At 42.0% G+C, this 16306-nt stretch overlaps 1 protein-coding gene across 5 annotated transcripts in view; it reads right to left on the bottom strand.

Annotated features, from left to right (window-relative positions):
- TULP4 (TUB like protein 4) overlaps positions 1-16306 on the bottom strand; it is a 244597-nt gene that overhangs the window by 21390 nt on the left and 206901 nt on the right. For all 5 annotated transcript variants that reach the window (XM_072141034.1, XM_072141033.1, XM_072141032.1 and 2 more), the window contains 2 exons: positions 13485-13651; positions 515-739 (listed from right to left, as the gene is read on the bottom strand). In XM_072141034.1, coding sequence (XP_071997135.1) covers positions 515-739; positions 13485-13651 — 392 coding nt within the window. The remainder of the gene's footprint in view (positions 1-514; positions 740-13484; positions 13652-16306) is intronic.

The raw sequence follows: 16306 nt of genomic DNA on the forward strand, positions 1-16306 counted from the left end.
ACCATCAGTCAGTCTAAACCCCATTTTAGCTAAAAGATTTACATTTTCTGTTTGTGCATGCCTGTCAGGCACTCTAGTTACCGAGGACACACTCCTACAGTAAGTGGCATTTTAGGTGCAAATTACTTCAGTTTTCTGGCGTAGACACATTAATACATCTCCCCCATTGTGTGAGCGCAGCCAAAAAGTATTGCCACAAGAACTTATAGGCGTTTATCTGTTTTATCCATTTTTACAAACAAACTCAGTCATAGATTACCTACCTTTTATTGTAGCATGATCTAAAATTACAGCTTACCTGAATGCATTTTAAATTTTTTTTTAAGAATTCATAAATTGTTATAATATATCCAGTAGTCTATGGACTATGCCCATCTTAACCACTCTGCTTGCACTGTGGTCTCCACTTATGTTTAAAAACCACAGGAGGCCACAGATTAAAAACATAAAAATTAAAACAACAGGTATTTTATAGAGAAATTATAATGTAGGCAAGATAAAGAGTCCTATTTACCTTAATGGTAGGTATAAAGGCGGTGGTGAGGTAAGAGCATAGCCGAGGAGGCAGGGAGAGTTTGGCAATATCCTTGTCATCACGGAGAGAGCTGGCAATTGCTTGCTGGCAGAGAAGCTGTAAATTGGCAACTCTGTGCTCCACCCGCACAACATACAGCGCTGGACCAGAAGCCAGGAAAAGGCGGGAATCTCTGTGGCCCCAACAGATGGAAGTGATCGGACGCTGAAAACACAAACAGTACCATACATAAATTTAAAGTAGGATGCGTTATCAGTTACTCGTATGCAGAATTTTTTTTTTATATTTCTACAAAATAAACAGTAATAATGGTTTCAAGTGTTCCAGTGTAGAGCTGTGATCCAATATAAAGAATCTATTAAGACATTATAAGAAAGTTATTGTTAATAAAGATATTTCTAATATTTCCATCAGATGCCCGAATGAACAGATTATCAGGTTCCCATAGCAACTTTATAGAACAAAGACATGTAAATCAACAGGAAATCTAACATTCCCTGATTCACAGTAAATTATAGAGTCCTTTGTTCGGAGCATTTTTTATAACATTGGCCAGATATGCCTGCGTAAATAAATATTATTCTATAGTACTTACACTGGACCTTCTAAACAGAAGTCAGATTTATTGATGTGGTTTGGTGTATCTTTTTTTTACACTTTTACGGTCTTGATTTGTGCCAGAATATTTTCGCAATAATTCTGCTGCGTTCAGCTTATACATCTTTATTTAAAATATCTCATAATATTCAGAAGCGCATCTTGGAAGTAAACTAAGCTAGAAGAATACTTGACAGTGATCCTCAACTTAACAGAGGCATATTGTTTCAGTCCAAAGTCAAAATTATGCAATTATTTACCTTGGGTCAGCGAGTGGTGAAGTGTGCTGACCCAAGATGTTCCTACCTCAAGCCAGCGCTCTGCCTGCCATAGAAATGTACAGCAGAGCAGCGTCTGATCATTTTCTTCCATAATATTTATAGATGGAAACAAAATCTAAACAGCCGGGCCCGAGACAATATTCTGTAGCCTGACATTTTGTAAGTTTCCGGAATTCCCCCTTTATTTTTGAGCAGCTAAATCGAGCCCATTTCCTTCTTAACCCTTTCATGACTAAGGCCCCTTAAAGGGAATTTCAAATATCTGGGAGCCAGTCACAGGTTTCCATATGGTCCAAAATTTTATCAATTGTAATTTTATTGAAAGTTTTTCCAAGTTATACTTAAGTACATGAAAATAAACGCAGTAAACATTCAGCTGAATCTGTGACTAGCATTATATTACTACCTTTCAAAGGTTCCTCTTTAAGAGGGAAGATTGCAATAAATCGAGCAGCATAGAGGGTAGCAACTTGATGTAGAACATTATATAAATCACATTTACACTGGTAAATTCAATAACAAATTGCAACATTACCGAGACAAAAAACATGACACATAGATGGACATAAAAAGAAAAAAAAGGAGGGGGTCTGAGGAAAGGGGTGGGGGAGGGGTGCTGGGCCCAGTAAGTGTCTAATAGCTCCCACACCTTATTAAAAGGTGAGGACTGTATTGTTTGGAGACGCTGTCATACTTTCCATGCCACTGACCTCTTGTATCCTAGCCTGGAATTCCTGCAGTGTCGGTGGAGATGTCCGCCATCAGGCATCTTGCCGCTGTAAGTCTGTGTAGGTTGAGCCACAGAGTCCTATTTACTTAACTGCCACCATACTTTTGGATAAAAGTTGTTTCCCTTACACCCACATAAATCAACTTTGTATTATAATACAAACAGGGCCGGTTCTAGCAATATTGCTGTCGGGAGGCAAAAAATTGAAATGCCAGTAAGCGGCTGACGTCATTTCAGCTGACAAACTCCGCTTTTACTTGTGTACATACGGTATGAATCAATTTGTAACAGTGTTCAGAAACATTTTACCACCCCTGCAAACAGCCACATAGCAGGTATAATAGCAGGAATAGCAGATAATACAGCATGGCAAAAATATTCTTGCATTCTACGCTGCTACATAGCAGCGTATCCAGCGGCATAAATAGGAGACATAGCACACTACTGCATTGGGCCCCCTTCCCCTACAGATAAAAAATATATATTATTACATACATTTATACACTTGTGAGGCGGTCTTGTGAGGCTGGTGTCCTTTCTATGTATATGCCCAGATAAGAAATTCATTCATATTTTTATCTTTTATGATTTATACACTTGCAGATTTATATTTATATTTTATTTACACACAGTTCTACACTCTATATTGCACATTCATTTGCTACATACATACACACACATCCTCTACACATACCCATAAAATACACAATATACACAGGCACAAACATTAACCCCTTTGGGACTATTTTGGCCTTTAGGACGCAGCCCCATTTTTCAAATCTGCCCTGTGTCACTATAAGTGGCTTTGGAACGCTGTGAGATATCCAGGGGATTTTGAGATTGTTTTCTCGTGACACATTGTACTTCAAAAATTTGGATCTTTTGTATTTAGTTTAGAAAAATTCTTTATTTTCAAAGTTCTAAGTTCTCTACTTTTGATGCAGATAGTCATAGCACCAAAATAAATTCATAACTTACATTTCCCAAATGTTTGCTTTATGTTGGCATGGTTGTTTAAGATTCCACATATTTTACTAGAATGTTATGAGGCTCAGAATTTAGGTGCTATTTTTAAAAAAATTTTTGAAAATCACCAAAACCCATATTTAGATGGACATGCTCAACTTAACTGTGAGAGGCCTAAATAATAGGTAGACTTGTAAATTACCCCATTATGGAAACTACATGCTTCAATGTATGAAAAAGCACTTTTAAAAAGTTTGTTAACCCTTTAGGTGTTTTATAGGGGTTAAAAAAAAATGGAGGTGCAGTCTACAAATTGTAATATTTTTGACAATACACTCATTTTGGGTGGAAAATTTAACATTTGCAATGGATTAAATGAAAAAAGGCTCCACAAAGTTTGATACTCAATTCCTCCCAAGTACAACAATACCCCATATGTGGTGGTAACCTGCTGAAGGGGCGCATGGGCGGGCATAGAATGGAAGGAGGCGCCATCCAGAGCAAATTTACATTGGCACATTGTACCGGCTATAATTTTTTTTTTTTAATGTGGACCTATAGGGGCGAGATTTTATTAACTAGTTGTTGGAGGGGGGAGGAGCATGGTGCGTGCAGCGCGCTGCATGATGTCGTAGCGCGAGCGACACGGAGCTAGGGGTGTGATGTGCCGAGCCCGCAGCTGATCCTCGCTCCATCCACTGGCACCCGCACACTGTTACACGTGCGGCGGTGCCCCAGCGTGCTGTCCTCTGACCCGCACCTGGTTCAGCGCGTTGGTCATGGAAATTGAAGGAAGCCAGCCCACTCTATGCTGATGCCCTGGAGAAGGTGTAGTTCCCTCGGCTGACCTGCAGTAGCGCAGGTGCTCGTTTTGTTCCCGGGGTCTCTGGATGTTCTGCATACTTCTGGGTCTGGAGGTGGTCTCGGAGGGTGTCTGCTCTTGGGGACCGCTTCTCAGCTGAAGACAGACCGGCGGCTCGGGATCCCTATGTTTCCTCTACTGATGCACCCTGGAAGTGGTGAGATAATTCCATGCATTTCTATATAGCCACTGGATCGATGTGGATTAATGCCTGTGATCCTTTCCCCATGAATATGGGTGATTATTCATCTATCTGATTTTGGCGGTTTTGTGCATCGCTAATCACTGACTTAATTTCTACTAATCGATACTAACCTTTATGGACTGCAAGTCTTGTTCAGCTGGAACTCCTGGTTCACTCACGATTGGTATGCTGGAATACTATCCTTGAACTGGCTAGAATTATAACAAACTTACAAGCTTGTAAGAACCATTAACTTTGCTGACCCTGGCACTGCTGAGTGTTGCTTCTTTACCCTATCTGATACTAAGTATGGTAGTGGTGAGAGCTGTTGGGCTTCGGAATTAGGATTGAGATTGGCTTTTCTGAAGATAACCTTCCCACCTGGAAGGTGGCTCTCCTATCTCGACTAACACTGCTGATTGTGCGGTGTATCTGTTTTGAGACACTATGGGACACATTGAAGGCGTACTTGAGGGGGCTTATTCATGATCAGATCTTGTTCTATAAAAGAAGGAAGGCGGTGGCCCTCCAATTAATTAAGGATAAGGTAATGGATCTGGAGGATAACTTCCTGCATAACCCCACCGAGGAGAGTAAGAGATTGTGGTTAGAAGCACAGGAATGCCTAAGGAGACATTGTCTTGAAAAAGCAACCTGGGATATTAAAAGACAAGGCCATAAGACTATTCGGGGGCATTATATATCAATGAAAAGCCTGGCAGGTTTATTGAAGAGTCAGAATAACAAGAAGGCTGTTGGTGCGGTAAAAGGAGAAGATGGAATACTGGTGACATCTAAGAAAAGGATAAGAGAAGAGTTTAGAATTCATTTTGAAAAACTGTTCTCTTCCGAACTGAAGGTGGGGGTAAGGGAGATAATTAAGATCTTGTCTGGGGTCTCTATCCCAAGATTATCAATGGAGGAGCGAGATGCCCTTGAACTCCCACTGCAGTTGCAAGAGATGACCAAGGCTTTGGAAAGCCTGCCCAAGGGTAAAGCCGTGGGTACGGATGGGTTACCACCAGAGGTACTCCTTCAGTATGCAGAAACAATACTCCCCTTTTTATTGAAGGTATATAATTACACGGCATCTGTGGGTCTACTGCCTCAGTCTATGAGGGAAGCAATTATTGTTTTGATCCTCAAGGAAGGGAAGTGCCCCATGGACCTTGATGCATACCGGCCGATCTCCCTGCTGAACTCCGACTATAAGTAGCTAGCTAAGATACTTGCAACAAGGTTGCAGAGGGTGGTGCGTTCAGTGGTACACGGTGATCAGTCGGGGTTCATGCCGGGAAGATCGGTCAGGGATAATATACTTGGTGCATGCAGTGCCCGAGTGAATTTGACCGCGTCGAGTGGGACTACATTTGGCTTGTTCTAAAGAAAATGGGCTTTGGGCCGCAATTTATCAACTGGGTGAGGCTTCTCTATGGGGGGGGGGGCTTCGGCCAGAGTAAGTGTAAATGGGAAGGCATCAGCCACCTGGCAGTTGTACAGGGGAACACGACAGGGCTGTCCGCTATCCCCCCTGCTGTTTGCAGTGGTATTGGAATCCCTGGCATGTAGTTTAAGAGCAGAGTACAGTATAAGAGGGTTTGTATGGGGCCAAAGAGAAATTAGAATTCAGTTGTATGCTATTGTTCCTGGATAATGCTGAGAAGGGAATAAGGGTGGTGACAGAATTGATAGACAAATTTGACCAAATATCCGGTATTAAAATAAATTGGAACAAATCGGCTTATTTACCTTTGGCTTCTCGTTCACCAACGCCACCCTCTATTGAGAACCGTCGTGCAGTGGAAAGGATGCGGTAACTAGGAATAATTGTCAGTAAAAGGCCGAGGGATTATATTGTGTTGAATATAATGCCCCTTGTCTCCAAGATCAGACAAAAAATTGCTGTATGGAAAAGATTGAATCTTTCTATGGCAGCAAGGGTTGTTATTTTTAAAATGGTGCTGCTGCCACAGATCTTATTTATACTCCAAAATAGTCCAATGATAATCCCTAGGAAGATTTTCTCTGTTTTTGATTCTCTCCTGTGTGGAACGGGAAAAATGCATGTATTAGTTTGAAAAAATTGCACGCCACGATAGATAATGGTGGATTAGCTCTACCGGATTTTCATAGTTATTTTTTAGCAGCACAATGGCAAAATATTATTGATAGTGACAAAGAGATGGTGAATTATATTTTAAAAAAGAAATATGGGTGCATAATTGGGTTTGATATATGGAGCTTATTAGAAACACGTGTTTTTAGGAAATTTGATTACCAGGTCGGATAAGCGATTTTTGCACTAATGCAGTGGGATTTTTGCACTAATGCAGTGGGTTTGGGACCAGATAAAAAGGAAAAGGAAGTTAAGGGATATTTAATTACAACACCATTATGGGGGTTTGCAAGGTGGACTCCGTTATCTATGGAGTTCTTCAGGTTTTAGAGGGGAAAAGGGGTTTTGTTTGTGCACCAGGTGGTAAATCAAAGGCGCTTAAAATCCTTTGAGGGAATAGCTCCAGAGTTTAGATTGGGGGCAGGTTTATCTCTTTTATGCCCAACTCAAGTGTGCCTTCAGTGTCTGTGTCTTAGATAAAGAGTTCCTACAAGAAGAGCATCCATTAAAGGAACTTATGAATCCTAAAAATAGGAAGGGCCTAATGTCTAGGGCCTCCAAGATAATGACTAAAAATGAAAACTCTCTTCCGGCAGTTGAATATTTTGAAAAATGGCAGGAGGATAGTATGGATCTGACAGCAGAAGAATGGGTAGATTCACTGCATATGATGAGAAGTATAATTAAAAACATGCCCCAGGTTACTTCGCAGATCTTTATAGTGCATAGGGTGCATATGACGCCAAAGCGGTTAAATTATGTGTGGAAAAAAAAATGAAGAAAAGTGCCCAAGATGCAACTTGTTAGATGCTGATCTTGTGCATATGTTATGGAGATGCCCAAAATTGCATCGTTATTGGACAGGTGTCCTTAATAGATTGCAAACAATATTTAATTGTAATATTCCTATAAATCTGCAGGTTTGCATTCTGGGCACAAAGAAAGGTATTGTAGGCTCTCCAAGATGTATCCTGAGTGTATTAAAAGGGCTTTTTTGGCAAGATTGGTAATCTTGAGCCATTGGAAAGACTCAGAGGCACCAACCATTAAGGTCTGAGAAGAAAGAATGGATATCCTATTTTTTGCAGAGAGGCGGGAGGAAATAGAAACAGGAGTACAAAGAGACATCTCGAGGGATATCTGGCTTAACCGTGTATGATAACAGCTTTCAAATATTTGATAGTGTATTATTAAGGTACTCTCTTTACTGCTCGGTGTAGATTGGATTGACCTGTTATTATGGGCCTCTGATTTTTATTCTATGGGTGGGTCGCGACGATCATGAAAATACTAATATATATATATATATATATATATATATATATATATATATATTTTTTTTTTTTCTTCTATATTTTTACCTTATTTTTACTGAATAAAAAGTAATTTGGCTCATTTACTAAGGGTCCACGGAGCGCATTTTTGTCAGGTTTTCCGACGATTTCCGTTTTGCGCCGTATTAGCCCAGGATTTGGGCGCACGCGATCGGATTTTGCCGCATTGGCGCCGGCTTGTACGCGACAGAAATGAACGCGTCTGACAAATCTGGTTAAAGGCTTATTTTTGGCGAGAAGCTTGTTCTTTTTAGTGGTCTTATTTTAGAGCGCATAACATTTTTTAAGTTACTTTTTAGAGCATTTTTTAAAGGGTATTAATTAAAAATTATTTTTCAGAGCGTTTTTTTGAGTTGTTTTTTTACGGGGTTCACTATGCGGGTCCAATAACTATTCTGTTTTATTATGCAGATTGTCACGGACGCAGCGATACCAAATATGTGGGGTTTTTGTGTATTTTATTCAATTTTACTGAATAAAAAGTACCATATATACTCAAGTATAAACTGATCCAAGTATGAGCCGAGACCCCTAATTTTACCACCAAAAACTGGGAAAACCTATTGACTCGAGTATAAGCCGAGGGTGGGAAATGCATTGGTCACAGACCCCACCAGTATGTAGCCAGCCAGCCCCCTATAGTATACAGCCTGACCCCAGTAGTATACAGCCTGCCCCCAGTAGTATACAGTCTGCCTAGCTTGCCCCCAGTAGTATACAGCCACCCCAGCTTGCCCCCAGTAGTGTACAGCCTGCCCCCAGTAGTATACAACCACCCCAGCTTGTCCCCCAGTAGTATACAGCAACCCCAGAATTAAAAAAAAAACAAAACAAAAAAACTTATATACTCACCCTCCGGTGGCCCCGATGCGCAGCACTGCTCCCCAGATGTCCAGGCCGGTCCTCTGCTGGCTTCTGTCTTCTGTCTTCTTTAACATCGTGCTGGGCGCCGCCATTGTTCTCTCCTGGGCGGCAGGCGCATAGTATGACGCGCTGCTGCTAACGTCATACTAGGGAGAAAAACATGGCAGCGCCCAGCACAATGTTACAGAAGACGGGCGCTGCAGCAAGAAGAGGAGCCGCGATGACACATCGGGGGAGCAGCGCTGCACATCGGGGCCACCGGAGGGTGAGTATATAAGTTTATTATTTTTTAAGTATTGACTCGTGTATAAGCCGAGGGGACGTTTTTCAGCACGTTTATCATTTTTTGGCTTATACACGTGTATATACGGTAATTTGGAGAAAATCTTGATCATTTTAGCATCATCATCTTTTATATGCATAACTTTTTTTGTTTTTCAGCTGACAAATCTGGTTAAAGGCTTATTTTTTGTGAGAAGAAATGTTCTTTTTAGAGGTCTTATTTTAGAGTGCAGAACTTTTTTTTAATCACTTTTTAGATAAAGTATTCATTAAAAATGATCTGATTTTGGAACATCTTTTGCAACCCCAACACCCCCCCCCCCCCGAGAGTTTATGCAGACGCATGCGCAGACGGGTTACATTCAGAAGCCGGAAGGGGTCTGACTGCACAGAACATTTGGCAGCCCCAGGGCACTTGGGGCATGCCCGGAAGAGGATCTCCTGGTAGGCGGCACGGGGGATCCGATCCATAGGGGGAACACCCTCAAGCATGACTATGGCGTGTAAGGAGTTAACACTTGCGATCAGACCAGCCATTCCAGCATAATCTGAATGCTGGATCACCTTCTTCAATGAGGATCTGCTGCTCCTCCATGCCTGCTTACTTGGACTTTGCAGCCTGCTGGAAGGTGAGTGGGCGGCACAAGAGGATTTTGTGGGGACAGCTGCTGGGGCTGAACTGCGGTAGTTAGGAGGAGATGGAGTGTGTCTTGGCTGCAATGTAACTAAAGTCAGAGGCAGTCAGTCGGGACACAGGTACTCAGGAGTTGCAGTGAGGCTGAGCACCGCCGCCACTCAGAGCTCTGCTTTCTGCCGCCTGCCTCGTTGTAGATGAGGCCCTGCATCAGAAGAGGCATGCCCTGCTTGTATGGCCCCTCCCATCTACTCATGCTTTCTTACTATTCGGCAGTTCCTGTCATGTAACCAGGAAGACCTCATCTCAGGTCATCTAGCCTCCTAACATTGTTTAATATGATACAAAAATCATGTTTCTAGGTGCTACAAAACTGAAGATAGTTGCTCCTGAAGGGAAACTACCCCTGAAACCACTAAATTTGACTCGTCTTATGTGAAAATTATTTCACCTGATTTTGGGGGAGATTTTTTTTTTTTTTAATAGGGAAACGTGTTAAATTTCACATATAAAAGTAATTTAGAAAGAACATTTCATACATTCCTGAGAAGAATATTAACCCCTTAAGGACGCAGCCATTTTGTAGCTTAAGGCTCAGCCCGATTTTTTGGATTCTGACCTGCGTCGCTTTATATGGTTATAACTTTTGAACACTGTTACTTATCAAAACGATTCTGAGATTGTTTTTTCCCCACATGTTGTACTTCATTTTAGTGGTAAATTTTGGCTGATAAGTTTTGCGTTTACTTACAAAAAAAAAAGAAAATATGATAAATTTTTTGAAAAATTTGCCATTTTCGAAATTCAAAATCATTGCGTTTTCAGGCAGATCGATTTACCACCTAAATAAGTTGCTGAATAACATTTCCCATTTGTCTACTTTACATTTTCAGAATTTCTGAAATGTTTGGATAATTTATTTTGATGTCACGCGGCTTACAAAAAGAATATCGCTTTTCCGGATTTTCAGAATTGACTATTTTGGGGATAAATACAGTTTTGAATAAAATTTTACATATTTAGCATCAAAACCCCCTATATAACCAACCCATTTTCAAATCTGCACCCCTCAAGCTATCAGAAACAGCTTTTACGAAGATTGTTAACCCCTTGAGATCTTCATATGGGGTTGGGGGTCAAATTGTTCCCTTATACGTTCATTTAGCACTAAAATTTACACATTTCCAAAATATAAAAAGAGAAAACCCACCATACAATTTGTTCTGCAATTTCTCCTGAGTACAAAGACCCCCCACATGTGGCCATTACTTGTGTTATGGGGGCACAGCGAGACGCAGAAGGGAAGGAGCGCCCTGCAGCTGCCAGGATTTTAGTTTCCTCATTGGCCCCTTTTGAAGGCTATAAAATTTTCGCTTTTTCGTTATTTGGGCCATGTGATGCCATTTTTTTTGCGCGATGAGATGCTTTTTCCATTGTTACCATTTTGGGGTTAGTATCACCTATTGTTGAAAATTTAGGAACTTTTTTTGAGGGCAGGAGTAGAAAAGCATCAATTCTGTACTGGATTTTTTACTCTTTTTTTTTTTGGTGTTCACCGTATAGACTAATAATCCTGTTATCTTTATTCTATGGGTCGATACGATTACGGGGATACCAGACTTGAATATATTTTCTTACGTTTTACTAAATTTGTCAAACAAAACCCTAATGTGGGGAAAAATCTATCATTTATGTATTGCCGTCTTCCAAGTGGCATAACATTGTTACTTTTTTGGCTACGGAGCTGGTTGATGGCTTATTTTTTGCGGGACATGTTGTAATTTGCACCAGTATCATGTCGGAGTACACATGGTTTTTTGATCACATTTTATAGCATTTTTTGTGGGATTGAATAGCTAAAAATCATAATTTTTGGAAGGTTTATAGCAGTTTTTTTTTACGGCGTTTATCGTGGGGGTTCAATAATGATTTACTTGTATTCTACGGGTTGTTACGGACGCGGTGATACTATATATGTGGGGTTTTTGTTATGATTTAGACTTTTTTGGGGTTATATGTCTCTTTATATGTTATGGGGCTTATGGGCATTTTTATTGATTTATTACTTTATTTTTTATTGAATGACATTTTTTTTTTACTTTTTCACTTTTCCACCATGGGAAATGACCAAGCAATCATCTGATTGCTTGTTCATGATAATACTCTGCAATAATCATGTATTGCAGGGTATTATCAGTGTTAGCCTATGCACTTGCATAGGCTGGCACTATGCCAGTAAGATGACGTCACAGACGCCATCTTACTGGCAGTGCCTGCAGGCAGTGCTGGGGACCAGATCGGACCCCAGCACTTCCATAGCAGCGATCGGTGCCCCCGAAAACGGTTCGGGGGGGGGGGGGCGATCGTGGGGGAAAGACACCCCAGAGACATGTTAGATGGCGATCGGAGCCCACTCCGACCGCGGGTGTTACACTGGGGTGCCGGCTATTAGTTACAGCCGGCACCCCGTGTTTCCCGGTGCCGGTTCGGCTCTGATCCAGAGCCGAGCCGGCATAAGCACCGTGGCGGATATATCCGCCACTGAGCGCTAAGTCACTGCGCTCCGTGGCGGATATATCCGCCACGGAGCGTGAAGGGGTTAACTTAGTGGAGTGAAACCTGGTGACAGGTTGCAGCTTTTAAAATGATGATGGTTTTGGAACAGCTTAATAATTGACAATTTTTAGTTTTTATGACGTGAAAAAATTTAACTAGAAATGTTATTAAATACATTTCTTTTATGAGTAAAGAATTAGCAAACAAATAACGAAAAACGTGAAATAATGTGGGGGAAAGGTCAAAATAAAAATGCCTGTTATTTTATCCATTAAAGTATTTTTAAAGAAGAAGTTAAATTTAATGTACCTTTTCCAAAATATGTCCAAAATATTTACTGCATCAATCCTGCAACCTTCCCTAGGTTCAGAAACACCTAGTACAGAGTACAGAGTGGGCTTGTACTTCTGAAATTGCCAGGACTGTCTTCCTGAGGCTACTTTTCCATTCTGCTTTCAGTAGACAGGTTGCAGAATAGAGAGGGGACACAATTAATACAGTAATACAGCCGTGGCGAACCTATGGGATGGGTGCCAGAGGTGGGCACTCAGGGCATGGTCCATGGTCCAAGGACAAAACATTTAATCTTCCTGCAGTCCAAGGCAACTTAAGAGATTCTGCTCTCGGTGCTATTTTAAAACTTTATTGGATGTTTGGAACTTCGGGGATAGTAAGAAGATGCTGACAAAACTGCATTATCTTTAGAGGTTCTTATTCTGGACCCGCTATTCTTCCTCTACAGAGAGACCCTGGAGAGAAGCTACAATGATATTTGCCCTCTTCTGTCAACTGTATTGGTAGCTTCAGTAGGCCGATACAATTGTAAGATGTGGAAGAACAAGTAGTATTAAGTTACAGCTTAAAATGCCATGATGGCACTTCACAGTAAATAAGCGGATTTTGGTTGTAGTTTGGGCACTCGGTCTATAAAAGGTTCGTCATCACTGCAGTAATATATTCTGAACCATGGCACCTACATACACTAAGTGGCACAGAGCAAAAAATTATTCATCGTTTGACGCGCATCAAATCCATTTTGTGTGCTTGCTGGAATGCCTGAACGGTCATAAACCGAAACAGAACTCAGCATGTCAGTTCAGTTCCGGTTTATGAGTGTTCGGGACAGATGTTTCTTCAAAAACACAATGCTGGGGTTTATAAGATTCACCTACTGTAAAACTCATTAACAGAGGAATTACAAGACCTTAAACTCACCATAAGGAATGCTACTTGTTTAGAGGTCCCAAACCTGGTAACAGGAGTTGTATACTTTTTAGTCTACAAGTGAAGTACTTGCTTAACACAATGATTTAAAGACAAAATCCAATTTAAATTTATAACATAACAGTTGAATGTATAACCAATTAAAAATGGTAACTATTAAATCGGGTTTTCCCACGAAGGAAAGTTAGGCCCTATCCCTGGGATAGGGTCTAACTTGCTGATCGGTCGGGGTCTCAGTGCTGCAATAGAGATTAATGGAGCAGAACAGTCATGCGCGGCCGTGTTTAAAACTGTATATTTTGCTTTCAATTTTTCCTACCTGCACTGGGGTCTCCAGAGTGTAGATATGTTCTCCACGGACATTGTAGAACTTGATTATGGCACTTTTGAGGGATGAACCATTGGCAATATCAGGTAAAAGATTCTGTTTTTCCATCCCTGCGACAGCTAACAAATCGCCTTGTGTGCACCACTGAACCACTACATCTGAAAAGGGATATGTAATCTTTGAAACATATATACAGCAAAACACCATGAAACCACTTAATTTTAAAAGTTGTCAAAAAATAAATAAGCCTTCTGGTGAAGGCTGTGGAGTTGGTAAGCCAAACCTCCAACTCTGACTCCTCAATTTCTGAACTTTGACTCCACCAAAATGGATAGAGACTGACTCCACAACTCCACAGCCCTGTTTTCCTGGTCACTATAGCAGTTCTGAGATAAATGTGGCCATTTCTTCCCAGTTCCATATTCCTCTAATCTATAGCAGAGGAGCATCACTCTTGAGCATGTACATAAAGTGCACTCAACCCTTCCATGACTGATATAACATAACTGATGGAAGAGTTCATTGGTGTAGGAGGGCGATTAGCGGTGGGTGCAGCTCAGAAGTTCTCATTGCTCCAGGATCTTCTCCTGCCACTCTACTCTGTGTCCTGACTATTGACACTGGTTGTATGTACAGGAATCAGGACGGCAGGAGAACAAGCAGGAGTGGTAAGTTGAGCAATTTTTATCTTTTACTATAGGTTTGTGGAATTAGTCCATTTTATCACAACTCTGACTCCACGGCCCTGCTTCTCGTGGGCATTCCTACTGTTTGTATAGAGATCCCTCTTTGTTCTACAAATGATAGGAGTCTCTGATTTCTTGCATTAATACAAACGTTTACAGCTTGTGCTGCCAAAAGGGCCAGCTGGAAAGTGAACAAGGAAAGATAGATGATTATGCTACTAATTGAGGAACAAAGCAGTAGTAACAGCATTCCTATAACAGAAGGTATTTATAACAACAAACATTATCCAACCAACATGTATGTCTTAACCCTGTGTATATGAGGAGGATAGGGAAATTTTTGCCTTACGTGAAACATGAAGGGTTTGCTCAATACCCCCATGCAGAGCCGGATCATCATTGGCGCTATTGGAGCGCTAGCGCCGGGCCCCCGGATCCGGATTTATTGCTTGGGGGCCCCCGGCCTGGTGCTCCAATAGCGCCGATGTTCATGCTCCTGCTGGGGCCCCGGCGGGCCCCGTCACTTGCCTCGGTAGACAGGCAGGGGCCTCCGTCCATCCGGACAGGAAGCTCCTGCCCGTCACTGTATAAGGCTCGATGCGGCCGGAAACGGCAGCTCGAGCACTATTACTGGAGCGATGTGCGCCGGGGTTGTCTTCCGGCCACATCGCTCCATGAACTAGGATGCGCGGCCACGCGGTGACGTCATCACGCGGCCGCGCACCCTTTTGCTGCCTGGCCGCGGGCTGAAGAAAGAAGATGCGGGAGTCTGAGGTGAGTACGAGTTTTTTTGTTTTTAATCAAGTAGCAGTAAAAACATGGTGGGGGCTTATTAAAACATGGTGGGGGCAGAACATTATATAATTCATTGTGGGGGAGGAGGCAGCATATCATTTAATCCATTGTGGGGGGGCAGCATATCATTTAATCCATTGTGGGGGGGCAGCATATCATTTAATCCATTGTGGGGGGGCAGCATATAATTTAATTCCTTGTGGGGGGGCAGAACATTATATAATTCATTGTGGGGGAGGAGGCAGCATATCATTTAATCCATTGTGGGGGGGGGCAGCATGTCATTTAATTCCTTGTGGGGGGGCAGCGTATCATTTAATCTATTGTGGGGGGGCAGCATATCATTTAATCCATTGTGGGGGGGCAGCATATCATTTAATTCCTTGTGGGGGGGGGGCAGCGTATCATTTAATCCATTGTGGGGGGGGGGCAGCATATCATTTAATTCCTTGTGGGGGGGCAGCATATCATATAATCCATTGTGGCGGGCAGCATATCATTTAATTCCTTGTGGGGGGGGGGCAGCATATCATTTAATTCCTTGGTGGGGGGGCAGCATATCATTTAATTCATTGTGGGGGGGGGCAGCATATCATTTAATTCATTGTGGGGGAGCAGCATATCATTTAATTCCTTGTGGGGGGCAGCATATCAAATAATTCATTCTGGGGGGGGCAGCATATCATTTAATTCCTTGTGGGGGGTGGGGGAGCATATCAAATAATTCATTGTGGGGGGGCAGCATATCAAATAATTCATTGTGGGGGGAGGGCAGCATATCAAATAATTCATTGTGGGGGGGCAGCATATCATATAATTCATTGTGGGGGGTGGGGGAGCATATCATTTAATTCCTTGTGGGGGGTGGGGGAGCATATCAAATAATTCATTGTGGGGGGGCAGCATATCAAATAATTCATTGTGGGGGGAGGGCAGCATATCAAATAATTCATTGTGGGGGGGCAGCATATCAAATAATTCATTGTGGGGGGGACATATCAAATAATTTATTATTAGTATTCCAATATTCATTCTAGTATATTAAATTCTGAACGCTCCACGCTGTACTATTACGGCATGGAGTTGTTAAGCATTTATCAAGAGGGATCACAGAGCGAGGTCTTGTCATGCAGACAAGGGTTTTGCTGCATATTGCTGCAAACACCCACTGCTAACACCCACAAACGGTACAAATATGCGGCAATGCCGCCAGTGGTAGTCGAAAGATGAGTGTACGCCCCCTTCTTTGTTTCGATCATTGCTCCCCATGACGTCATTGGGGAGCAACAATCCATTGCGGTGACAGCCTGGGGTCTTTACAAGGCCCGAAGC

The sequence above is a fragment of the Engystomops pustulosus genome, chromosome 3, assembly GCF_040894005.1.
Source record: "Engystomops pustulosus chromosome 3, aEngPut4.maternal, whole genome shotgun sequence".
Lineage (NCBI taxonomy): Eukaryota > Metazoa > Chordata > Amphibia > Anura > Leptodactylidae > Engystomops > Engystomops pustulosus.